General features: G+C 36.4%; 1 protein-coding gene across 1 annotated transcript in view; it reads left to right on the forward strand.

Annotated features, from left to right (window-relative positions):
- The window catches only part of PRKDC (protein kinase, DNA-activated, catalytic subunit), an 86,428-nt gene that overhangs the window by 4,291 nt on the left and 56,559 nt on the right, over positions 1–25,578 (forward strand). Inside the window, exons 7-34 of the mRNA XM_074898990.1 lie at positions 525–624; positions 1,155–1,210; positions 1,297–1,327; positions 2,333–2,490; positions 2,712–2,858; positions 4,967–5,131; positions 5,876–6,044; positions 7,125–7,174; positions 8,367–8,504; positions 8,790–8,939; positions 9,379–9,494; positions 10,167–10,326; positions 11,254–11,340; positions 11,708–11,827; positions 12,192–12,351; positions 12,779–12,885; positions 13,873–13,963; positions 15,361–15,524; positions 16,175–16,327; positions 17,572–17,679; positions 18,490–18,716; positions 19,140–19,234; positions 20,171–20,270; positions 21,236–21,369; positions 21,891–22,145; positions 23,170–23,396; positions 24,286–24,494; positions 24,636–24,768. Of these exons, the coding sequence (XP_074755091.1) occupies positions 525–624; positions 1,155–1,210; positions 1,297–1,327; positions 2,333–2,490; positions 2,712–2,858; positions 4,967–5,131; positions 5,876–6,044; positions 7,125–7,174; positions 8,367–8,504; positions 8,790–8,939; positions 9,379–9,494; positions 10,167–10,326; positions 11,254–11,340; positions 11,708–11,827; positions 12,192–12,351; positions 12,779–12,885; positions 13,873–13,963; positions 15,361–15,524; positions 16,175–16,327; positions 17,572–17,679; positions 18,490–18,716; positions 19,140–19,234; positions 20,171–20,270; positions 21,236–21,369; positions 21,891–22,145; positions 23,170–23,396; positions 24,286–24,494; positions 24,636–24,768 (3,810 nt within the window). The remainder of the gene's footprint in view (positions 1–524; positions 625–1,154; positions 1,211–1,296; positions 1,328–2,332; positions 2,491–2,711; positions 2,859–4,966; positions 5,132–5,875; positions 6,045–7,124; positions 7,175–8,366; positions 8,505–8,789; positions 8,940–9,378; positions 9,495–10,166; positions 10,327–11,253; positions 11,341–11,707; positions 11,828–12,191; positions 12,352–12,778; positions 12,886–13,872; positions 13,964–15,360; positions 15,525–16,174; positions 16,328–17,571; positions 17,680–18,489; positions 18,717–19,139; positions 19,235–20,170; positions 20,271–21,235; positions 21,370–21,890; positions 22,146–23,169; positions 23,397–24,285; positions 24,495–24,635; positions 24,769–25,578) is intronic.

Genomic DNA, 25,578 nt, shown 5'->3' on the forward strand with positions numbered 1-25,578 from the left:
GTCTGATATGTGTAGTACTGTATGTTGGAATACTATTGTAACTAGTACAGCTTGTAGGGATCTAACTGAACAATCACAAATGCTTCTTTAAGGACTGTTAAAGTCTGTGTTCTATGCTTCTGAGAAGCTTTCAAAGTAAAAATTCAAGGCCATCAGTGACAGTGAATTAACCAATTTAGTGTGAGGAAAAGATGGCACGCAAACTGAACTTTCCTGTATTCTTCACTTTTAAGACATTAATGTATGCTATTTAAGTTTTGCTGTGGTTGGTCCTGGTGGAATATATTTCATGCTTTTCAAAGGATTTCTTATGCTTCTGTAGTTAAACCCCTTCCCAAATGATATGAAACTTCTGAGTAGGAGATGTTTCTGTGGACTTGTGTTTGTAGAGGTGTGTGCTCACATAACTGTATTAAATTAGAATATGTTATTTTAGCTACACTTCTAGGAACTGGAAACCTTCGTGTAAATTTACCTTAGCTTGAGGATAATTTTTTTTTTTTTTCAAATCCCACTTCTTTTAGATGACATCAGCTACAAGACCACCCAAGCTACCTGTTGTGGCAGGATGTCTGAGGGGTCTGGTTGCACTCATGTACAACTTTACCAAATCTGTGGACGAAGGTATGTGCTTTTTCTATGTAAAAGAGAGTTACAATTTGATATGTTTTAATCATTACATAGCCAGCAAGCAGCACCGTTTCTTGTTTAGAACCCAGAATGAAAATTCTCCCACTAGTAGATGGTTTATGCAAATACAAGGCCTGTCCAGCTGTGGTGTCCTTGTAGTCTGTTTTCGTGTGGACTGGCTTCAGCAGTGTGTTTCTGTACATAAATGTTTGAAGTGCTATTTTATAACCAAGAGCTGGGCATCTGAGAGCCACACTGAAGCTGGAATGCACTTTATACAGAGATGTGTTTCCTTTAGAAGAGACATGTATGTTAAAACACTGGTGTTCAGAAAAATCAATAGATGTACGTTTGTTTCACGTTTAAGAGTATTTCGGGAAAAAGAGTCTCTGCCTCTTAAAATGAGATACAGAAGGCTTTCCAGTGTTGCTTCTTCATATCAAGCTTTGGATAAAAATCTCTTTGTCTTTACTCTACCTCTTGTGTGTCAATAGTGGAATAGTAGTTATTGGATTGTTTCACAGATCCTCAGACTGCAAAGGAGATTTTTGATTTTGCAATGAAGGCAATCAACCCACAGGTAAATCTTACCACGTGTTAACTGTTAATTGAATTATCCCTGATGAAGAATCAATCACATATGACAAACCTTTTCTGATATTACAGGTTGATCAGAAGCGATACGCAGTACATCTAGGTAAGATTGTAATTTATTTCAATTTATGGTGAGGTAGATACCATACATACAGTGGTGTCTTCTGTCTGGAGTTGTTTATTCTCTACTGGCTCTCTTGAGGTGGCTCTAGTCTTCAGTCTTTTAAGCTGATTGGAGAACAAAGCTGGTGTACTTTAAGTTGGAATCTAAAAAGTTAAACATGTATTTTGTTAAACTAGACAAGGTCCAATCATTTTACGAACAGCAGCATTGCACTTGATGCCATTTGTCCCTCTGGAGTAGTATAAAACCCTGGTATGAGAAGGGAATCATGGTAGGAGTAGAAATAAGAGGAATGTAGTAATTTAGAAAATAGTATGGTAGATTGGGTTAAAGGAAAAAGTAGGAAGGGAAGGAGAATTTTCACTGGAAGAAGGAGAAAGTTGGGAACAAATGAAGTTCATGAAGAAAATGAGAATTTGGCCTGTGAAATGTGAGTGGCTTATGCAGAAATTACAAAAATGCAAGGATTAGGTACTAGGGCCATGGCAACTGTGAAGGGTAAAACCCCCTTTAAAGATAGTCTGCCAAAAAAGATAATTTAAGGATCTTGAAATTTAGTTTTTGCTTATATTTGGGGTTGTGAAATTACCTATATTCTGAATTATTTGTCTGCATCACAGTTCAGTGGAGAAGGGGACTTGAGCATATGTCCTGACCACAGAAACTAAATCCTTGTGAATTGTGCAATTATTATTTGTAGCCAGCTGAGTCCCTTTCTTTTTCACTGTTAAAGTAAATTTCTTCAGAACACTGCTGTGCTTCCTGTAATGGTATACATTTAAAAAAGAGGGGTTTGGAGGGTTGTTTTTATGCTCAAGTTCTTGGTGCTTGGATACTGATACTGTAATGGAAGAATACTTTTTATACCCTCCAGTCATGGTAGCTGTGCCTACCTGAAGTCCTAACGTGAACTTCTAGTCTGGTCTGGTTTTGGAAAGTGGAACATAAGTCTGGGTTTTAATGAGAACTGTTTTTAAATTGCAGCTGGTTTACAGTTGTTCAGCTGGCATGCTGCTCAGTTTGGTACCTTGCTCCTGGACAACTATGTCTCAGTCTTTGAAGCAATCTGTAAATGGTGTGGCCACACTAATCAGGAGCTGAAGAAAGCCAGTCATTCTGCACTAGAGTCATTCCTCAAGCAGGTATTGTAACTTCACTGGGATCTCTGAGGCTAAAGCAAAGTCAGATTTCTTGAAATAGTGAGAATATTTGGTGCTTGGAAGTTCAGTAAATCTGTTTAAGAAATTATTTTGTTTGAAGTGCTTTATATTCCAAACTAGGTATCTTTTAAGACTTACTGTAATTTTTTTGTGGCTTTTTTTGCATTTCTGGGAATGCTGAAATGTCTGTATCTGCTTTACAGATTTCTTTAATGGTAGCTAAGGATGCAGAGCTACATAAGAGCAAGTTGCGGTTCTTCATGGAGCAGTTCTATGGAATCATAAGAAGAATGGATTCAAGCAACAAAGAGTTGTCCATTGCCATTCGTGGATATGGGCTTTTTGCAGGAGTATGTGCAGGAAACTTATTCTGATAAAGGAGTTTACTGAATGGGTTTAAAGCTAGGTTTCATATACCATTCATTTTTACAATTTTATGCAGCTTGTTATATAGGGAATGCTCCTGTTTCTGGATTAAGTGTTGAACTTAATTAGCTATACTGTAAAGTATGTTTTGTTTGAGATTTATTGAAGTGCATACTGACTTCAGTGGGAGCACTTGCATCACTAAGGATTGTACTTCTGCTAGTTCCAAAGTGGAAAAATAGGGGCTTTTCCAGGAAAAACACAACTTAAGATGTGCTTAATAGGTACAGACAATATCTTGTTAACTCTGCATTTAGATGGTAGAATCCAGACTAGCTCTGCTCTGGAAACAACTCAGATATATTTCCTACAGGGCAGGGGTCTCTATCAGAACAGCCAAAATGCACTGCTGACTGCAGGACACCAGGAGGTTAAACAACTGCAAATTAAAAGAAAATTAAACCATGCTTATATATGTATGTGGAAGGCAGGTGTGTTTGTCAGGAAACACCATTAAGAACCAGCTTCCATTTTTTGTCAGCAGTCAATTAAAATGGGAATGTAACAATAAAGTTAAGGTTCTATACAGAAGGGGTGGTGTTTATGTATCTACAACCTATGTGCTTGATAGTGGTACCCTAACTTTTATATAACAAAATTCTAGACATTGGGGCTTTTTGTCTTGCAAAGCAAAGATTAGGTTAAATAATCTCAAAGATTATTTAGAGAAGGTTAGGAAATGTGATAGAACAGATGGTTACGGGCTGAATCCTTTCCATTTTGCTGCCTTTTCAGCAGAGTACATTTGTTTTGTAGAATTTTCAGTGTGCTTTGTTGAAACCTAGTCTCCTCTTCTGTGATATAAGATAGAAAGCAATTGAGTTAAAGGTATTGTTTTCAGAAAAAATGAAGTATTTCAAATTATTGAATTGAAACAACATTGTTAAAAATACCTGTTATGAAACACAAGACATTAATTAAAATTGTATAATGTAAATAGAGACATAAAACAATACTGCAAATTTTAACAGGAAAAATGGATTTTAATGCTCCAATACCTATAAATCTTTAATATGTTAAGACAGACTAATAGTTGTTGATGTGTTTAGACTAAATCTTAGCCAGGCATCAGATACTAGGCTGTAAGGAAGCAGAGTCTTCCTGCTACTTCAATTAGTGACGTTAGCCTGAACACAGGTTCAATGATAGACGCAGTTACAAAGCAGAGTATTCCTTTTACTGTCTCATCACTGAAATAATTTTAAAGTAATGCCTGCAGTTCTACAAATGATAAATGGATAGTCTTAATTTTGTCAGCATGCTTTTAGACAGGCTAGATTCAACTTTCAGCCTAACATATTCTGTCATTAATGTCATTGATCAGTCCATTCTTTTTCAGTTTCCTACTGTAGTTCTTGCCTGTGACCTGTTTCCTAGTTCCTTTTCCACAAAGACTGCTTTTTGTCCTAGCTCATGCTAAATACTGTGATTTACAAATCATTCTATAGAAATCTGTAAGCATTACTACGTACCCCCTAGTACTGTTTGGCATGATTTCTGCTTTTTCATTAGTTTAGGAGTAGTCTTTATCCTCTGTTTGTACAGATCCCGGCACAGTAAAAGTTCAGAATTTGGGCTGCTGTGTTAAAGGCTAAATAGTAGTAACCTGTGAATGATAATTGGCCAGACCACACCAGGATAAGCCACTTTCTACTTCAATGCAGCTAGGTCAAAATAGAGGTGAATATTAGCATCCATAATGCCATATTTAAGATATTTAAAGCCAAACTCCATGCTTTTCAGGCTGAGTTTGAAATCGTGTCACTGAAAGTTCAAGTACTCATAGTAATTACACTGTATCAGTGAACTCTTACTTTAGTTCATTGCAGGTACCATGTTTCTCATAGATGTAACAAGTAGAATACTTAAGTAACTTGAAAGTTAGTTTTTTCAGATGTGTGGAGTTCCTGGAAAAATATAAAAGATTATTCTTATTATGGTTCACTGAAGACTTACCCGGGTTTTATTGCTACAGTGTATGTTTGCTTGGCTGTACAGTTGCTAAATCAGTATTTTATTTTCTTTCTGTAAGCCCTGTAAAGCTATACATTCTAAGGATGTTGACAACATGTATGTTGAGCTCCTTCAGCGTTGTAAGCAAATGTACCTCACAGAAGCAGAAACAATAGATGACCATCTGTATCAGTTACCAAGTTTCCTCCAATCCATTGCAAGTGTGTTATTCCATATAGATACAGTAAGTGATTTAAAGTTACAGTCAGGTTTTTTTTTAATGCAGCTACAGGTGAAGGAAGTAGTAGCTGTGATCTTATCTATGATATAAAGTGTTTGTTTATCTAAAATATGATGGCATGTAGCTCCTAGGGGATGGGAAGAATATCAGGAGAATACTTTTTTGGATTTTATTTGAATAAAGAAAATGCACTGAGTATACTAAATAAAATGCTACAGTGGATTGTAATGAAAACCATAATAGCCAAACGTGAATAGGTTTTTATTTGTTTTAGGCAAAGATATTTATTAGGGGCTTTCCGGACTCCAGCTGGAGCTGGGAAGCAAGGTTGGGGCAGAGAATAGATTTTAACTTAAATTCTCTATTCAGACTGTTAAGGACAGACAGATTATACTACTGTGTTATTACTGTTTAATTAAATTTTTCTAATTGTTTAATATAATATTGTTTAATCAGATTTTTCTAATAAGCTTAAGGCTGGTTCCACTGAAGCATTAATCTATTCAGCAACTATGATACTTTCCACAATATGTTCCAGGAAACTTTCGTGGTCTGTTTGGTTTGGTTTTTGTTTTTTTATGTCTAAGGTGAATTTTGTGAAGTCTTTTATTGTTCTGAGAGGAGATCATGATGTAAACTCTTGTAACAAAGTATTTTGATGAAATAATTTAGCATAGTTCTTCACATTGATACAGAGTCACAGTAACAGTCTTTGCATAATGGGTATTTTGGTCTTATTTCTTCTAGATTCCTGAAGTATACACTCCAGTTCTTGAACATCTAGTTGTGCTGCAGATCAATAGCTTTCCACAATACAGTGAAAAAATGCAGTTAGTCTGTTGCAGATCTATAATAAAAGTATTTCTTGCCCTCTCAGGAAAAGGTCCAGTTCTCTGGAGTTTTATTAGCACTGTGGGTGAGTCTGTGATATTAATTTTGGTGTGGGTTTTTTGGGCGTTGTGGTTTTGGGGGTTGGATTTATTTTTTTCCCTAAATTGATTAACTAGTTCCAAGAGTAAAATGCGGAATAGACATTTGGGGTCAAAAAGGAAGCTTTTTCTGTCCTCTAGTAATGGAGTTTTAGGGTTCTCATGTTATTTTTCAATATCTGTTGTTAAATCACTTAAGGGATACATTTAACAACTGTTTTGGATGACAGAGTGGCCATCATCAAGGGCAGGAGAATATATTTTTGTGATAATCTGTTTAAACACAAGACTTACAATCATTCAAAGCAGGAACATGCGGAGAAAGGGATTTCGGAGAAAAATTTACAAAAATGTGTTCGATACCCTTTCAGTTACCTCTACAAAATACCACAGAAAGTAGGGTCAATGTCATCTCTATTAGAAATGTAAAATTTTTATGCTCTGGAACCTGGTACATAGTGAAAATGAAAATTCCAAATATGCAGTTAGTCAGATAGTCCTGCAAATGTAATAATGAATGTGTCAGTATTTGTAGCTGACAATTCCAGTAGCCTGCAGCATGCTGACACTTAATTATAATGATTTTTCAGAAATTATTTTCATTTTCTTTCAGTTATTTATGGTGGCTTTTCTCTATTGCTGTGGCATTTTCATTGTTTTTCATGTTCTTGATTTGGGATGTGGTGCACACAAGCACAATGCTGGAATCGAGATGCGAAGTCCATGTCTCAGAGTTATCAGGAGTTGTTGCTTTTTTCAGTATGGGCATTATGGGCAATGCCTTGGTCATTATTGCATTCAGAGTCAGGAATAGTCAAAACTAGTATTGAAAAAAGCAGTAAGAAGCAAGTTCAGAATTGGTTCTCTGTGAAACATCGTAAAGTTACAGCTCTGGTTTTGGCTGTATTTGCCCTTAAAAAAAAGTCTATATTCTTTTTGCCTCTCCCTCATCCTGACAGAATATATAAAATAGAAGATGGATTTAATTCATTGCTAATGTAATGAGTGATATGGATGCTGTGCCTTTTTAAGTCTGTTCAGGCAAATTTTTGTTGTTGTTGTTTCAGTGCATCAGGGATTAATCAGAATCTTCTCCAAGCCAATCACATTTTCAAAGGTAAAATAACTATTTAAACATTTAATCTAGATTCCTAGAGTATATGTTCCAGTTCTTGAAGATCTAGCCCAGTAAACAGGGGAAGGCCCAAAGAAGCAAAATAGTACTGTCTATTCTGTATTGTGGCTCATTTGTTACTAGTCTCTGGACCCTGCATATAATGAGTGTAATGAGGATATGGCTCATGTACTGAATGAAAAAAATTTGGGGAAATAGACTTCTGTTCTCTGCAGTTCTTGTTTGCTCAGATTGTCTGTAACAAAGTAGGTTGTAATCAAGGTCATCCAGCTTTCTTCCAGGATAAGAGATTCTGGACACTTCAGAAGTTTGACTTGAATGTTTGTGTTAAGGGAAGATTTTAAAGCTTTTTAATGCTGTGCAGCAGGATAACTATAGAGTTTCTTGAATAACTGACCACTAGAAGGAGAACAGCTTTAGAGATTTCTGAAAGGAGCTGGTTGTTTTGTGCTCTTTTCAGATTGGTAAAGTGAGAAAGCTATTATTTTCACATTTCTACCTGCAGAAGTAATTTTACATTGTGTTTTAACTTAAGTCAGGTAGTTATATATGTAGTTGTATTGGGTTTGGCAGAGATGGAGTTAGTTTTCACCGTAACAGCCTTCATAGCACTGTGCTTCTATGTATTTCTAGCTAGAAGGGTGTTCATAACACACCAGTGTTGTAGTTACTGCTAAGCAGTGCTTGCACAGCATCAAGGCTGCCTCTCAAACATTCCCCCATCACCTGCAGGCTGGCGGTGGGCAAGGTCTTGAGAGGGGTCATAGCCAGGACAGCTGACCCAAACTGACCAAAGGGATATTCCATACCATATGATGTCTGCTTAGCAATAAAAGCTAGGAGAAAGGGGGGGGAAGGGGGATTCATTATTGCAATGTTTGTTTTCTGGAGCAACTGCTACATGTCTTGAAAACCTACTTCCTGGGAAGCAGCTGGACATCACCCACTGATGAGAAGCAGAGAATAAATCTTTTGCTTTCCTTTGCTTACTGCTCATGGCCTTTGCTTTTGCTCTATTAAACTGCCTTTATCCTGACCCACGAGTTTTTTCCGTCTTATTTTTTCCCTGCCCTGCTGAGGAGGGGAGTGATAGAGCATACTTGGTGGGTACTTGGCATTCAGCCAATGTCAACTCACCACAGTGATGTTTCTGAAAAATACTGTGTCCTTTCAGGATTTTTATGAAAAAGAAACTACTGGATCAGAAGAATCCCCTGAAGATGGAGAGGTGGGGACACGGAGATGGAAAGTACCAACGTATAAGGACTATCTGTATCTCTTTAGAACTCTGCTGAACTGTGACACAATGAAGGTAAAAGCATAGTTAATGTGGAAATAAAAGGAAACATAATCCTGAGTCTTATTGCTGCTTTTTTAACCCTAGACTTTTTCCAGATGTCACACTGCAGAACAACTGTTTCCTGGTTTTAGATGGATTTTCTGGCTGATAAATTAATTAAACAGGGATGAACTTAGGCTTCCATAGCTGAGAAACATCTAAAGCTGGATTCTCTGGATCATTCAACTCTTGGTTTGTAAATTCAAGAATAATTTTCATTGGTGTTTTGAAATGTGAACTTTTTTTCCTCCTACAAAGGAATGTGGTTTTGAAGATGAGAACTTTCTTACTGCAAATTCACCACTGCAGTCCCTGAATCGCTTGCTGTATGATGAACTTATAAAATCTGTTTTGAAGATTATTGAGAAATTGGACCTGTCTGTTCAGAAGCTGGATGTTAACAAACAGGTGAGACCTGATGTCCATTAATTCCTGCTGTTGCAGGAGAACCAAAATCACATTCCTGCTTGTTTTCATTATGCTTAGATAGCTCCTTAAAGTGTCCTTGAAATAGCATTCCTACTAGACAAAGTGTTTTACTTTATTTCTGAATATTGCATTGCGGTGTTAGGAGATGGAAACAGCAGAATCGGTAGAATTTCACTGTTATCTTAGACACGCTACTCTGGCATCTAGTGGTTTTCATTTTTCTGCTTGCTTTCTCCTTAGAAGCAAGCATCCCTTATTATGTCTTGGAATTACTGATGGGTCAATTATTAGTCCTTTGTGTCAGAATAGCTAGTAACATCTAGAAAAAGAAGAGACAGACTGTTCATCTGGAAAAAAGGTGTAAATGCCTTCTGTGTTGTCACAGATCCAGTGTTTTTGCTTCAATATCTATTTTCAGGATGAAAATGAAACTGACGGTACTTTGGTTGGGCCTACTTCTGATCCTGCTTCAAATCTTCAGCCAACGAAGCCAACAGACTTTATTGCCTTTGTAAATCTAGTGGAATTCTGCAGGTATTAGTATGTTTTTAGGTAACTGGGAAGTTACAAAGTGGTTGGAGAAAATCTGAAGTGAGATCTATTTAAGATGCCTGTTCCTGATGTAAGACAATATACCATATTTCAAAATGCACAAGGTGATTAGTAGGGAGACAGTAAGTGTACTTCAGATGTCTGGGTTATAGGTAGAAACATACGAGCTCGTCAGCTCAGGTTTTTTAAAGAGTACAGGACACGAGTCATCCCTTCATTACTTGGGTGTAATTGACGTATATCCTAAATACTTTAGAGACCAAACATATAGTCTTCATAGAGTAGTATTGGGCATTAGGTGAAAGGTACAGCTTTTATTGCCAGTTGGAGGTCTAGTTGATTTCCCCTAGCAATACTGCAGTCTCGATAATGAAATGTGATATGCAAGTATGTGTGTTTGTATAAATTTATTAACGAGATATAATGAGGAAAAAATGGCTTTGCATTTGGCTTTGCAAAAAAAGGCAAAGTAAAAATGTCCCTATGCTTGCTCAGAAGACACGTAATTATTCCCTCACTGTCTTTGGAGCTGCTCTGTTATAGCAATACTTCTTTCTTGTACTGACTTCAAAACTGAGAAAAAAGGAAACATATTATTCAGTTTTGTTTTGGTTTGTTTTTTTCCCCTGTATGTTTTCTGTACATCTGTCTTAGAGAGATACTTCCAGAGAAGCATGTTGAATACTTTAACCCTTGGGTATATTCCTTTGGTTATGAGCTTATTATACATTCAACAAGACTGCCTCTTATTAGTGGATTCTACAAGCTGCTTTCTGTTACAATGAAAATTGCCAAGAAAATAAAATACTTTGAGGTGAGATCTTTTTTTCCAACGGAGGTGTAATATGTTTTATTAATGATGGTGCAGTTTTTTGTATATATTCTTTTATGTGTTATGGAAAATAGTTCATTAAAACTGTTAGCCAGTTTCAAATGTTTATAGCATCCTATGCCTCTAGTTACAAGCACCTAGAAAGTCAAAATTTAGACTAGAAGCCCAGTTTCTGAAGAGATACCATCCATGTGTACTGTTCTTTCTGAAGTCCTGAGCCTGGTGAACAGAAGGATGGGAAATACCCTTGCAGTGCAAGCAGTACAGAAGATAGCCTGGATATCAGAAACAATCTAATCAGACAGCATAGACATGTATGGGTTAGTTACTCAACTTCTGGGATATACTTGTATTCCACTCCTTGATTTCCACAGGAAATACGATGCTTTATTGGTGAAGGCACCATTTGTGGTAAAGTGGCGGTGCTTCAGCTCATTATGTGTGTAGCCCAACACAGAGCCCAGAACTGTCCCTGCCACTGCTGGTGATGGCACCAAGCGAAGCAAGTTTGGAAACTCATTGGTGTAGATGCTGCTGTGAATTGCCCTCTCCTTATTCCGCCAGCATTCTTACCACCTGGAGATCCACTGTTAGGGATCTTTTTTTTCTTTTATGGTTTGTTAGATGGGTGGACAAGGAGGAAATTAAGACGATGAAAAGTTATTTTTCAGTCATAGGTATCTTGCTTATTTGAGTAATAATAAGTGTATTACAAAAAGTTGACCCTCAGTGCACTGTATTCGTGTTAATTTGTAAGCTCTGAGAGAACAAATGTACATTTCAAGTTTTCACTGATGCCAGTTTCATATTGGACAGTGATGTATAAATTCAAAGTTGAACTTGTGTTTCATATTTGTACTGTGAACTAAATTTTTTTAATACTGTTGAGTTGTGGTTTGTGTTTGGTAGGGTGTCAGTCCAAGGAGTCTCAGGAAATGCCCTGAAGACCCAGAAAAGCAATCTTGCTTTGCACTGTTTGTAAAGTTTGGAAAAGAGGTAAGTGATTTCGTTGGCTAACTTTCACAGTCTGCATATAAGCACATACAACTCAATCAAAATTACATCTTCTGAGAAATCTTACGTCTATGATAGAAGTATTCCAGCTCTTTGAATTATGCAACATAGTTAAAGATCTTTTTCTGTCTGTTTTTTACTTAACGTCAGAAGAGGTGTATTGGTCATCTGTTCATGTACAAATTCAAAAATCAATGTATAATTGTATGTTAAGTACTTTCTGGTAACTGCAGGTGAATGAAATTCCACTATTGTGTTTGAGTTGTTCGTTTTACGTGGATACTGATATAGCTAAATCACGATCTTCAAAGGTTTATTATTGTTGTTGATCTGTGTATCTGAACTTTAGGTTGCAGCAAAAATGAAACAGTATAAGGATGAGTTGTTGGCGTCCTGTCTGAATTTTTTACTTTCTTTACCACCTGACATCGTCATGCTTGATATCAAAGCATATATTCCTGCACTGCAGGTGGGTCAAAGTGATGTACAGCTAATGCTTTTTTCTAAAACATGTGAAAAAATTCTGGGGCAACCTTAGTATCCTGTTGAGCAATTAAGATAACTATTAAGCTTTTTACTGTCTTCAGTGAGATAGAATACAAATTACTTGACTTTCTGGATAAAAAAGTACATTGTCAGAATTTGCTTTTGCCCTAAGCTGACTCTGTTAGGGCATGTGTTGCCATATAATATATATCTCCTGTACTGATCTGAGTGAGATGTTAAGAAGGAAGATGTATTATATGCTAAATGCTTTCAAATATGGGGGGGGTTTTACCTTTAATAGTAGTCAATAAAAATGCAAGACTAATAATTTTACATTTGACACATAGAATGCATTTAAGCTGGGCCTTAGCTGTACCCCAATGGCTGATCTGGGACTGGATGCCTTGGAAGACTGGTCAGCTCACATTCCCAGACATATAATGCAGCCTTACTACAAGGATGTGCTACCTCTTCTTGACGGTTACTTGAAAAACTCTACATCTGCAGGTACATACAGGCAAAAAGTTGATAGTCCTGAGGAAGAGGAAAATACTTTTTTCATAGTTAAACCTAAAGATATCAATGTGACATGCTTTTTGTCTATTTTGTGCAATTCCTGTGGTTGGAACAATGTAACTTCTCTTACACCCCAAAATTTGCTTTTTTCTTAAACTAAGATTTATTTGCTGCTGTCGAACAATCATTGTAGCCATTTTATATGCCACTTCTCTGTGATTTGTCCTTTTTATTCTTAAATCAGCTTAGTTTTCACTAATAGAGACTTGTCATTAATAAAGATACTAAATGAAGGAATAGTTATAACATCTTAAAAACAAGCGAAACGAGGGTGTTTTTTTAAAGAAAATGTGAGTGGATGCATAAGGTGCTTGTACAATAAACTAATATTAATATGCTGATTTTTTTTGTCCATCAGTTGAATCCCAGAATAACTGGGAAGTAAGGAAACTTTCTCGAGCAGCCCAAAAGGGGTTTAATAAAGTTGTGATACAGCGTTTAAGAAAAGCAAAGACTTTTTCATTGGTAAGAACACTGTTTCTTTTTAGAGTTAAATGTGAGTTAATCACTTCCCACTGTTTCTTTTCCTTTCTTGCCTGCATACCTGTTTCCTGAGGGTTATTTCTATCTTAGGTCAGATCAATGAATTCCATTCTACAGCATGCTTCAAGCTGCTACATCAGTACAGCTTGAAAGATGTCATATACTAGGGTGAGAATGGGAGTGAAGCAGGGAAAGGGAACTGAAGAAATCCTGTAAGTCAGCATCACTGCTAGACTGATATACTATGGAAATAAAAATTTAACTCCTACACCTAAAATCAGTTCCTAGCTTAGCAGTGGTGCAGTGTGCAAATACCATTTTGTGAATGTGTAACTTTTTTTTTTTTAATTGTGGATGGGTTTATAGTCTTAAAGTCAAACATACGTATCATTTTGACCAGTGGCTTCTCAAGTTGCTCAAAGTAAGTGTAACTTTATATTTCAGTGTGCAAACTAACTTGGAATAAACCTCTCTTAGGCGTGAAACTAGTGTATATATGTTAGTATGTATATATATTAGTGTGTTGTGTATGTATGTAACTCTTTCCACCATAGTGGTCTTTAAAAAAGTAAACTTTACATTCTATATAGGCTACTTATGAAAACTAGTTGGCTGCTTACATATAGACACAGGTTCTAAACTTTTAAGTTATGAGATTAAAGCAAATGAAAATTTTTACTTCAGATTTCTTTCCACTTTTTAGACTGTTATCTGTGGTGATAAAATTTTAACCTTTACTTGAGAAATGACAATTGAAAGCCCACAAAATATGATGAAAATGCTTTCCAGTCTTGCCCTCTTTTGTTTATTGAACAAAAACCTGTTCTTTTGTTTGATGCAGTTCTTCATTTTACCTTCTTCATCTGTGTGTTAATAAAACCCATAAAACCTTCATTTACTATGTAAACCAAGTTATTCCATATAGAAGTAATTCTTCCTTCACTAATATAAATCTGTTGAATTATTTAGGATGACAGTCCCTCCTTGGAAGCAGTAAGGACTAGAGTTGCACGTCTTCTTGGATCTTTAGGAGGGCAGGTCAACCACAACTTAATTACAGGTGAGTGTCCTGTCAATGTAAATAAAAATACTTACATGCCTCTGCTGTCTCTCTAGAAAGTAGATTTTGGTGAGGTCTCAACATTGTGAATGCATGACATCTTCAAGGAAGCAATTTTTTGTTGCTCTTGTCTAAACAAAATTTCTTTTATTAATTCTGGAGTTCAGGAGGGCAAAGTATTCACTAAATTACTACGGAATGCAGACAGTGTGTAGAAAACTTCAGTTAAAGGCAAAAAATTATATGCATCTGAGTATGTGGTTTTATTTATCCCACCCCCCCACCCCCCAGCCTCTGTCTGTAAAGCCATTTCAAAACTTTGCCCCAGATTATAAGTCTTCAGTACTTGTTTCCACCTTTTTACTACAATTTTCACTTAATCCAGTTTTTCATAACTGCAGCCTGTGAATTGTGTAAATCTCCACAAGCTTACTTCACTTGTGAGTTTAAGGTGCACCATGCCTTTAGTATGTCCAGGTAGTAGAGTTCCATTTGAGAGTCTCCTCAAAAAAAAAAAAAAAAATTTATTCTCTTCTTTGTTCAGTATGTGAATAAGCTATATAATTTAATAATTAAATATCATAAAATCTAATTAAAACAAAATTGGAAAAATACAGTGTAAGTATCTGATCATGAGATTTGAGGGATAAATTCAGAGCAAAATTTAGTTAGTCTGAAAACTAATGTGGTTGTATAGAAGTTTTGTTCCTTTCTTTTCAAGCTTACATTCATTTTTTTCTGCCTTTACAATCAATTTTCTTTCTGCAAAGTACTTCCCTGTTGCTTATTCAGAAATACTGTGAGGAAATAGCTTTATTCCCTGGAAATTAAATAGAAAGTGTGGTCAGACTTTATTAACCAAATTAATAAATCTGAGAATATAGGGAGAGAAGGGAGTAAGTATGGCAGCTTTCCTTGGAGGCCATAGCAATAAATGTAGTCCTCTTCTGCACAACTGCAGGAGTTGGTGAGTTATATCTTCTTGTCTGATCTGATCCTCAAGACTTTTTTTTGTAAGTCTTCATCTTAAAGTGTATTGGATGTCTTAAGTATTTTAAATCAAGTGTGATTCAATGTCTTCTGGGTTTATTATAACTGTCTCCAAACTTACCTGTATTGAAACTGGAGACTGCTGTGACTGTCTCCTGAAATGTTTGCTGCAATTATTTTTCATGTGGTGGCTAAACATCTGTTTGGATGTGCAAATAAAACCAGCCTTCTAACATAATTCTGGTACTTGTAACGTCCAGTAATTTATCAAGCATTAACATTGTATGGCAATCGAACTAATGTTGGAAGGTTATAGATTTTTTTTTTTTAACTGAGCAATGAAAATATTTGCTCTACATATATATTTAAAGCATATTTTTTGTTTTGGTCTTTTTCAAATGCCTTAGCTACCTCTGCAGAAGAGATGATGAAGAAATGTGTATCCTGGGACACTGAGAAGCACCTGAGCTTTGCTGTACCATTTGCAGATATGAAGCCTGTCATCTATTTGGATTTGTTCTTGCCTCGTGTTACTGAACTGGCTCTTTCTGCAAGTGACAGACAAACAAAAGTATTGATATTTTCTCTGCATCTTTTTTTTAATGCTAGCTGAAATACTGCGTAAAATAATATATTAGTTGTTAAGAAAGACCAGTTTTAATTAATTCATAGGTAGCGATGTGCTTCTTCACTCTTCATGATGACATTATTCTGACTGTTTAAAAACTAAAGAGCAGAAGTTGCTATAAGATGGCGTTGTGCTTTGAGAGTTAGACTTAACATAAAAATGAAAATTTAAAACTAGTTGATCTTCAGTGTTTGACCTCCTTTTTGTAGCTAGCCTATGAACTTGTGGGCCCAGTCCAGCAGAGCACTTATGCAAATATTTTGCAGCTTTGCTGTATTGGGATGTTGATATCCAAAGAGAGTCCAGAATGGAGGTGTCCTTGAAAACACGATGATGGGTGACTTAGCCAGTGATTAATTTTCTCCAGCTGAAAACTGAATGCCCACAATAAACACTAAAACATTAAGAGAAAGGCCATTTAGAATGTGTGTAAATTACTTTCATGGACGTGACCTGTTCCTGGAGTGGTGATTTAACATAGATGGCGAGTACTTGAGAAATCACTCCATTCTTGTGACTTGTTCTCTCCTGCCCACAATTTTGTCTTCTCTGTGAAAGTAATGGATGCATAAGCAAAGATTTTTGAATTTCAGGTTGCAGCATGTGAGGTGCTACATAGCATAGTTGTGTACATGTTGGGGAAATCATCTCAGATGCCAGAAGGACATCGGGGTCCCCCACCCATGCATCAGTTACATAAGCGAATATTTCCAGTACTGCTTCGTCTTGCTTGTGACGTAGACCAGGTAAATAGATTCATTTTATAAGCATTTTGGCTTGTTCAAGATACCTTTAAATGTGGGAATTAATATATAATTGTATTTAGAAATTATCCTGACATGTTGCCCCCTCCTACCTCCAGTGTAATGTATTTTGTAAGCTGAAATTCTATTTTAAGGATAGTTTTTCAGGATTTCAGGAGCAGAGTGGAAGGAAGCCTTTTCAAAGACTTCTGTAATGGAGTGTAATTCAGAGTAACTCAGAGGAATGTACAAACACGTGAGAGCTTTGAGGTTAATTCAAAGAGTTTGTGGTACCAGCAGCTCTTTATTGCTCTATTTAATTTCTGTATTTTTCTGTAATAAGTTAACTTATGTGAAGCTGACTGAATGTGTGCAATCAATATTGAATGTGTGCAAATCTACAATCCACAAAAAGAGGATTTGGGAGAGAATTTGTAGCTGTCTTATAGGTAAGGATGATATATTTAATTAGACATCTGAACTTGGTATTTCTCATCCTTTACACAAAACAGAATAGATACATAGGTTCAGCTCCACTGAAATCACAGGTTTTGTGCCTTTTCAGACTGCTGTTTGGACCCTGGCAGCCAGGTTCTATTTTTAGATCAAAGGAACTTTGTGTTCTGTTAAAATATACAGGAACCTGGTTACCAATCTAGGTGAAACTCCTTTTGCTGGCATATGACTGAACATAAACCACAGGTGAATCATGCCTGGATTGGTCCAAATCAGTGCACACAGGCATACACACTGTATTATAAGCATGTATGTATGCACATATATAAGTATATTAATGGTTCTTCCCTTCATTCTATAGTATGACAGTATTCAATCAGGTTGATTTAAAGGTAGAATTGTTGAAATCCAGGAGGTTAGAATGATGTATATGGTAAAGATTAAGAGAGATTTTAGATCGAAATAGAGCTTAAAAAGAACCTTCCCTGTTTCCCTGGCTGTATATTGGCATATTAGGCTGTGGCATGCAGTGTTCTTTGTCTGAGGGGATCTTATTGAAAGTAAGCTTGGAGATCTTTTGAGATGAGTTGAACAGAAAGCAGCTAACCAGATTTTTTTTTTTTTTTTTTTTTTTTTTTTAAATCATTGATATGGGAATGTAATATGAATCTGACTATTCATTTTATAGACCATTTTAAAAAGAAGTACTAGTTTTTATTCTTAGTTTGAATAGCAAAATAACATAGAAATGTATTAATCCTAGAAATGTAGTTGATGTTTACTCTTTCCAGGTAACAAGACAGTTGTATGAGCCTTTAGTTATGCAACTCATTCACTGGTTTACCAACAACAAAAAATTTGAGAGTCAAGATACAGTGGCATTCCTGGAAGCTATCTTGGTAGGTCATAAGTCTTCTCTTTTTTTCTGTGCCATGTGACTTTATTTTTAACTAGCATCATTTTACTACAGAAAGAACTGAGAACACATGAACAGATATAATGGCTCCTTATTTGTCTGAAAGAAGAAAAACAGTTTATCAAGTTTTGGTTTTTTTTTAAAATGACCATTTAATGTTTCTTAACTGAGATTTTGATGATGGATTTCTCTATTTCTTTGGCATTCTCAAAATGCAGGTGTAGCATCTTTAGAGGGCCTTTATAGGATTAATGAAACACTCTATCATCGGTGTATACGAGGAACTACTGAATGTCATTCACACCACACACTACCCCTTCTTCCCCTGAATGAAAGCTGCTTTTGATGTGGGCTTAATTTTTCTCTTAAGTTTCTTTGCTTTCCCCAGATGCAAAAGCTTTAAGTTTAAAACTAGCTTGTGCACAGAGCTGAAGTGGTTGGAGGCAAGGTAGGTCAGGAGGTTTTGCAGTGCTTTTTGTTAACGAAAGACAGTGTTGTCACACCACTTCTAAAGCAGAAGAAACTGGCCCATCAGAAAATGAAGTGACTTAGACAAGACTCCTAAACTGGTAGCTTTGACAATAGAAATCCAGATCTTTGAGTTTTAATCCAGTGCTGTGAAGACTGGAAATACTGCCCTTCCCTTGGACAGTAGTAATTTTGAAGCTTTATTATTTCTGGGAAACTGTTAACTTAGAAATTACACTGTGTATATAAGCTACTCCAATACTGCACTGAAACAGTGGCGGGGTTTCTTTCATTCTCGTAATGAAATAGTCTTATGTCATTTCAGAGTGGTATAGTGGATCCAGATGACAGCACTTTGAGAGATTTCTGTGGTCAGTGCATACGAGAATTTTTAAAATGGTCTATTAAGCAGACAACACCGAGACAGCAGGAGAAAAGCCCAGTGAACACCAAGTCCCTTTTTAAACGGTTGTATAGTCTTGCTCTTCATCCCAGTGCTTTCAAGAGATTGGGTGCAGCACTTGCTTTTAACAGCATCTACAGAGAATTTAGGTGAGCAAACAGAGCTTGAAACAGTAAGTAGCTTGGACTAGATGTTCAGGGAGATAAAAAGAATTAAGTGTAGAACTCAAATAGTCATCCACTGACATTCATTCTGTTAATGTATATGATCGCTGTAAAATTGAGTTACTCAGCTTATTCACTTTCAATTATAATTTTGTAGTTTGAGCTTTCTACAAGTGGGGAGTGTATAAATTTAAATTTCTATCACAAGTTTATGGGAAGTTATTTGTGCCTTTTAAAGGTGGTCACCAAATTTAATTGCTTTTTTTAGTGGTTTAAATGTATTTTTTTGTGCAAATATCTTGTGCAGTTTAACTCTACAGTATTTTAATTTATTTTTTTAATTAGAATTTCACACTTAGTGCTTCTTCTGCTCGTGTTTCTCATTATATTTATTCCTAATTTTTAAAGGGAAGAAAATTCTCTGGTGGAGCAGTTTGTATTTGAAGCATTGGTTGTATTTATGGAAAGTCTGGCCTTAACACATACAGATGAGAAATCATTAGGTGAGCTATAATTAACTATGGAATGAAGAAAAAAGCCATCCTGTGGAATCTTGATTAAAAGAGAAAAACTACTATACCTGTATGAAAAGTAATTGTGCATGCTTTTAAAACAAATGAAGGATTATATTTCATTACTGGTAGAGAAGTCATTTGATACATAGTTAGGAACCCTTTGAATCAACTCCTTGCACCTTTGGAAGACTTTGAGCCCAGGAGAAAGAACCTTTTCATATTTACAATGATATACAGGTTTATGGTAACCCTAAAAATACTAGAGGTGCTTCTGAGTCCTCGTTTTGCAGTTACGCAGTGTAAAAAATGTAGCTTGATGAGAATCTTGAAGTCTGTGCTTTTATAACAAACAAAATGCTTGAAAAATTGATGCTTCTATAGTATCCTGTGGAAGATTTCCACCATTTGTAATACCCTTTCCTGGTTGCCTTGTCATTCTTCTCTACAACAGTATGTAGCTGTATGAATACTCTATGACCTCTTCCACAGTACTAATGATTCTTCAGTAAACCTGCTTTTCTCCCCCTCCATGCTCTGACCTTCATCAATTAATAGTAATTGGAGCATAAAACCAAAACCTGATGTTACAAAGCTTTATTTCTTTCACAGAAACAGTTCAGTACATGATAGAAGTAGCCCCAGAAGAAGTACTCACATGGGAAAATTTTACAGTTTCTGTAAGCGTGGTCACAGACAGTAGAATAGACAGTTTTATAGTAGTAAAGACCTTGTTGGCCTGTCTGCTACTTCATGATTTTGTTCTGCGTCCGTTAAAAATTTCCTGTAGAAGCAGGGAGTAGTGGAGTGGATAGACTTTATCCTGTGTGTAAATCTCTTGCACCATTTCTATAATGCTAATACCTCAGTTCATTTAACCAAGTTACTAGCATTTATTTGTAAATGTCAATTCTGTCCTTCTAACAGGTACTACTCAACAATGTTGTGATACTATTAATCACCTGAAGCGCATAATCAAGCATAAAGCTCCTTCTCTGAGCAAGGAAGGAAGACGGCGAGTACCACGGTCAGCAATTTGCCTTTTCTTTGCTTTTTTAATATTGCATTTTAACTAATGACATATGTAATTTCGTTAAACATTTGGGATTCTGAATGAGGAATACATCCTGTGACTGTTGCTGATGCAAATCTACTGATATGTCTGTTGCACTACTGGTGGGAAATGCTGGACATGATACTAGAGAATCATGATTGTCATTCTTTATTCCAGCGTGGTGATCTTACCCTAGTTTGGCAATGACAGGCAGAGAAGAAAAGCATATTTCCCTCACAGCAATGTCTGTAGTAACATTAGCACTGGTGCTACAAAGCACTTGGAGGAAACTCCTTTAAAGTCTTTCTTACTGCTGCTAAGTGTTAGCCAAAGTAAGACAAGCTGCAGTATGATGATAAGCAATTAAAGAGGGGTAGTGAAAAAGGTGGAAGAAGCAAGAATGGGTTTAGTATCAAGCTGGATGAAGCTCTGAGTCACCTGGTCTGATTGCATAGCTGACCCTGCTTTGAGCAGGAGGTTGGACTAGAGACCTCCTGAGGTCTCTCTTTATCTGAATTATCATGTGATTCTAAAGAAACAGGCAATTGAGTCTAAGAGTTAGCTCACTGGTGTGGATTTGGTAAGTTAGGACACTGGATAGTTACAGACGGGGAAAAACTGTGTGAGTTTATTTAAGCTTTAATCCCCATTTTTGTCTATTTGAGTGTCACAAAGAGAAGGAAAGAGACCTGATTCTGTTTTTTAAATTGTTGCCACAAAGACTATGCTCTGGGGATCCAAAGTAGAGTGAGAGGAAGGGAAAGCAGTGCAAGACATGCCTGTAGAAGAGCCCTTCCTTGAAGTGCAGATGGGTTGTGTTTAGATATATACATACATAATGCTCATGGAACACTGATTATTTTTTTTTTTTCAACTGGAAGACTGTGGCTTCTTGGTAGATGCTAAGAGGACTATTAATCCCTGATATTTTCATGCAGAGGATTTCCAGCCACTAAGACAGTGTGTCTTCTGGACGTTGTCATGTGGCTCTTAGTGCAGTGTGGACGACCTCAGACAGAGTGCCGACACAAAGCCATGGAGCTCTTCTATGAATTTGTTCCTTTATTACCAGGTATTTTAAGTCACAATGCACTATTATCTTTGCTTTCTAAATACTGTGCATGTCTTCCCTCTGTATTTTCAGTGCAAAGTATTAATTACAAGAAAAGTCATGTTTGAAGCAAGTGTCTGTTCACTCAGTGCTGTTAAATAGAAACTGAGTAGTTGCTCATACTGGAAATGAAATACTGTGAGAGTCTTGGGGTTTGTGGGCATGGAAGGTTTTACTGCAAACTTCCTTCCAGCCAGGAAGGAGAACTTACAGGCCCAGAACTGTTGTCATATCCAGCTATGAAGACAGTATTTGCTGACTGGGAAGTAGTAGTGTCTCACAAATTGGCCTTTTCCTTGTGGGTAATTTAAGTAGTATCACTGAGGCTAAAACAGAACCAATACCTTCTCCACTAGAAGATGCCGTTTAAACACAAAGTTTGGGTGTGTCAGTCTGTTCACCTCTAATTCCTTGCTAGTTTGAATTCCTTGCTAGTTTGAAATGTGTTTTTCTTAGAGAATTTATATTTCTGTTTCTATCAGGAAACAAGTCTCCATCTTCTTGGCTGGCTGATGTTCTAAAAAACCAACGTGTTTCTTTCCTCATTAACAAATTTGAAGGAGGTGGCAGCGATGCCAAAACTCCATCTGGGATTCTTTCTCAGCCAACTCTCCATGGTATGCAAAAGCCCTTCAGCTTACAGACTGTCATGCAGTGGATGGATATGTTCTTAGCAGCACTGGACTGCTACAATACATTCTTTGAGCTGCAAATGATCAAACCTCATGAAATACTGGGTGAGTGATTAACTGTTGCATTAGGTTCATTCATGTCTGTTACACAAAGCTCATCCAAGATAAGTTTCTAACTTGGACTTTAAGCTTTTCTCTTAAATGGAGAATTGATTCATTTTACAAACTCTTCCCAAGCGGTTTCAATGGCAGTTGTTATACTGGATTTTTTGGATGAAGTACTTTGTTAACAGCGTATCTTAAGACGTTTCCTTTTAGTCCTAGAAATATATTTTTACATTTCTGTCTTTGTCATCCACTCACCAGTGGCTTCTTTTACTCTATCTCATCTTCAAAAATTATTCTGTACAGCTAATTGCTAATTTCACTCTGCTGATTTGTATTTTTTTATTTTAATCCTTCCAAAGCTGTTTACCTGGTCTTTGTTAATGTCTGGAGGGAGCTATCAGAAAGCAATGAAAGAAGTACCCTTTTCATTTCAAGCCCTGTACATGTTACCTTTCTTCAGTTCCTGATACTTCAACTCCATCAGGTTCAAAAGCCTTGTATTTGAATTTTGATCAGGTGCATAGTAATACCATGTGTAGCCATTGGGTGCCTCAAAGTTTTTAATTATTTATGCAGGTCTAAACAAAATGCTTTTTATCACTGGTAGTACAGTTGCAGAGTTACTTCATGTATGAAGTCTTGTACAAGTTCCAGGTAGTCTGTCTGTCAGTGTCATCTTTGTCTTGGTTTAAAACAATACTGTAAGATCGTTGTTAGATGCAGTTAGCATGGGGCTAAATTATTCAAAACTAGGGATTTAAAATTTTTATCCATTTTATTACACATGACTAAATCGTCATCATCAGTAAGTGCTTGTAATGGACAGCAAGTAGAAATCTACCCTTTACTGCCCAGAATGTTAATATTTGGAACTGACATTGGACTTTCTGAAAACACTGGTGTGGGATGTGGTGGCTCTCTCTTTGTTATTGCAGTTCAACTGTTTTCTTCCAAATACAAAATAATATATTTAAAAGTTGAGAGCTGTTGTATCATTTCAACTTAGTATGATTCTTCTTAGGTGCAAATGAAAGATCCTCATTCTTGGAAGCTGTGAAGTTCTTCCTTGAAACTATTGCTTTGCACGATATCCACGCAGCAGAGCAGTGCTTTGATTGCAGTTCAAAAGGCAGCATGTTCAGTCCGCAAGAGAGAGATGTGTATAATTACAGCAAGTGTACCATTATTGTCCGAATCATAGAGTTTGTCACCATGATCCTGGAAACATGCCAACAGGATTTCTGGAAGGTAGGAACTGAAATCTGTAGTGGATAAAAAGTACAAATTTTATATGTAGTTAAAGATTTGTTTTTTCATTGAGGTTAATTCACTGGAGAACATCATCTTTAGGGGTGCTTTAATTGTAATTGATGGCTAAGCATAGAGAACCATTGTGGTCTTTGCATGTAAGTGAAAAGAATTGTATTGCACAATTGTATTTTAGTGGGTGATATAGTTTTGATTAGGGGAATTAATATTTCCTATATGTTCCAGTTATACATTGACTGTGAGATTCCTGTATGTTGACTATAAGATTGTTATTCTGTATGGAGTACTTGCAATTAATATTTTCTGTGTGGCTCCTGATGGCCTTAAATATGTGGAGGTGATAGCTGCTTAAAAGGCAGAAAGGCAGATTGTGACAATTCTGTCTTGAATTAATTACAGATATTCAGATCTCTCCATTTGCCTAGCTTTGCAATATAAGCTGTATAAAGTATAGTACTTATGAGTTGCTTACGAAACTTACGCTGCCAAGTTTAGTTCTGAGACTCTTGACTGTCTCATTTTCAGCAAATCTCTAATAATTTGCACAGAGGTGTACATCTGGATTTCAAGGTGACTACAGGTGTATAATCAAGATGGAAACAGGTCTGTGTGGCTTAAAAGATCTTATGTGCAGTTTGAGATAGCATATATCCTATGTATGTTTTTATAGATAATTTCTGTGTATTAGCACAATTGATTGAAAGTCAGACATTTCATAGAGAAAAGAAAATGTTGCTTAGTGAGAATAGTTGCTGTGTCATGTTTGGTTTCATTTTAGATGGACTAATGATAAGTTATGAAGAAGAAAATAGGGAAATCTAACTTAATTTTTACATAAAGCTTTTATTTAATGTTTTATTCTTCCTAGGTAGTTGAGAAGGAACTGCTTAATGCAAGCCTTATAGAGCTTCTGGTGATGACGGTGTGTGATCCATCACACGTAGGCTTTAACACAGCTGATGTGCAAGTCATGAAAAATCTCCCAGATATCTCAGTAAAACTCATGAAAGCTTTGATGAAATCTCCCTATAAGGAATCTTTGAAACTCTGCATTAAAAAAAGAATCACACCACAGAGGTAGGTAGGGGCTTTCTGGTAAGCATGAATCCAGAACAATTGCCACTCACCTTGAATAATGGAAAGTAAATAATGTTCTGTATAGCTGCACATGGAGCTCCCCCGCCCAGTGTAATGTTATTGCTTCTCTTTTCTCATTAGCCTTGAGGACCTTTGTTCTGTTGATCTGTTTAATTCAGATGCACGTTTTGATCAAGTTAAGTTTAGTGCTATCCTTTCTGCCTGCAAGCAACTCCAGAAATCTGGCCTGCTTCATTCTGTTCTTCACAGTCAGGTAATTGTTTATCCAGAAAATAATGATAAATATTTTCATACAGTAAAGAACTTTTCCTGTGTAAAAGGCCCGTATGAAGACAGAGAACAGATCAGATGAAGTAGTTGTGTAAAATGAGATCAACAGTGAAGAACTGGTATTGAATGGAATCAGAAATAAGTGTTTTATGTTTATTTTACATATCTGAGTACCACAATACTGAGGTTTGAATGAACTTTGTGATTATGTCTGTCTTTCTCCAATTTCCAGGGTCTGGAGGTAACCAGAATCTACCAAAAACTTCCTTTTAGTGCCTGAAAGCTCAAAAAACCAGGATTTACTATCCTGTAAAGGGGGCATTTTTTAACAGTTTTTAAACAGTGGACATTGAAAGTGAGGAGGGAAATTAGAAAAGAAATACCGTCTGGGCTGATCAGAAGCAATATAGTCAGTCTGAGTTGCAAGAAAACAGGATAGAGCGTTTGGGAGATGGGGATCTAGATTATATTACTGAAATTCTTTCTAGTAAGTTTCTGATTGTAGGGAATCTATATTTTACTTTGAGCAACTAAAGGAAAACAGGATATGCGACAGTCACAAGGGCTGAGAGAATTTGTCTACTGGTGAGCAAAGCTATATTTAACAAGTAACAAAATATTTAATTTCTCTGCAGTATTTTCCATCCATCTTCTATGTCTAAACAAAAGCTGGAGCTGTACTTGTAGGATGGGGATATCCAGGGAGCTACATGGTTTACCTTTTATGGCACACCTGTTTCAACTAAGCTGTTGGTTTTATTTCTGTAGTAATGGTACTACCTGAAAAAATTTC

Source organism: Athene noctua, chromosome 2 (assembly GCF_965140245.1).
Source record: "Athene noctua chromosome 2, bAthNoc1.hap1.1, whole genome shotgun sequence".
Lineage (NCBI taxonomy): Eukaryota > Metazoa > Chordata > Aves > Strigiformes > Strigidae > Athene > Athene noctua.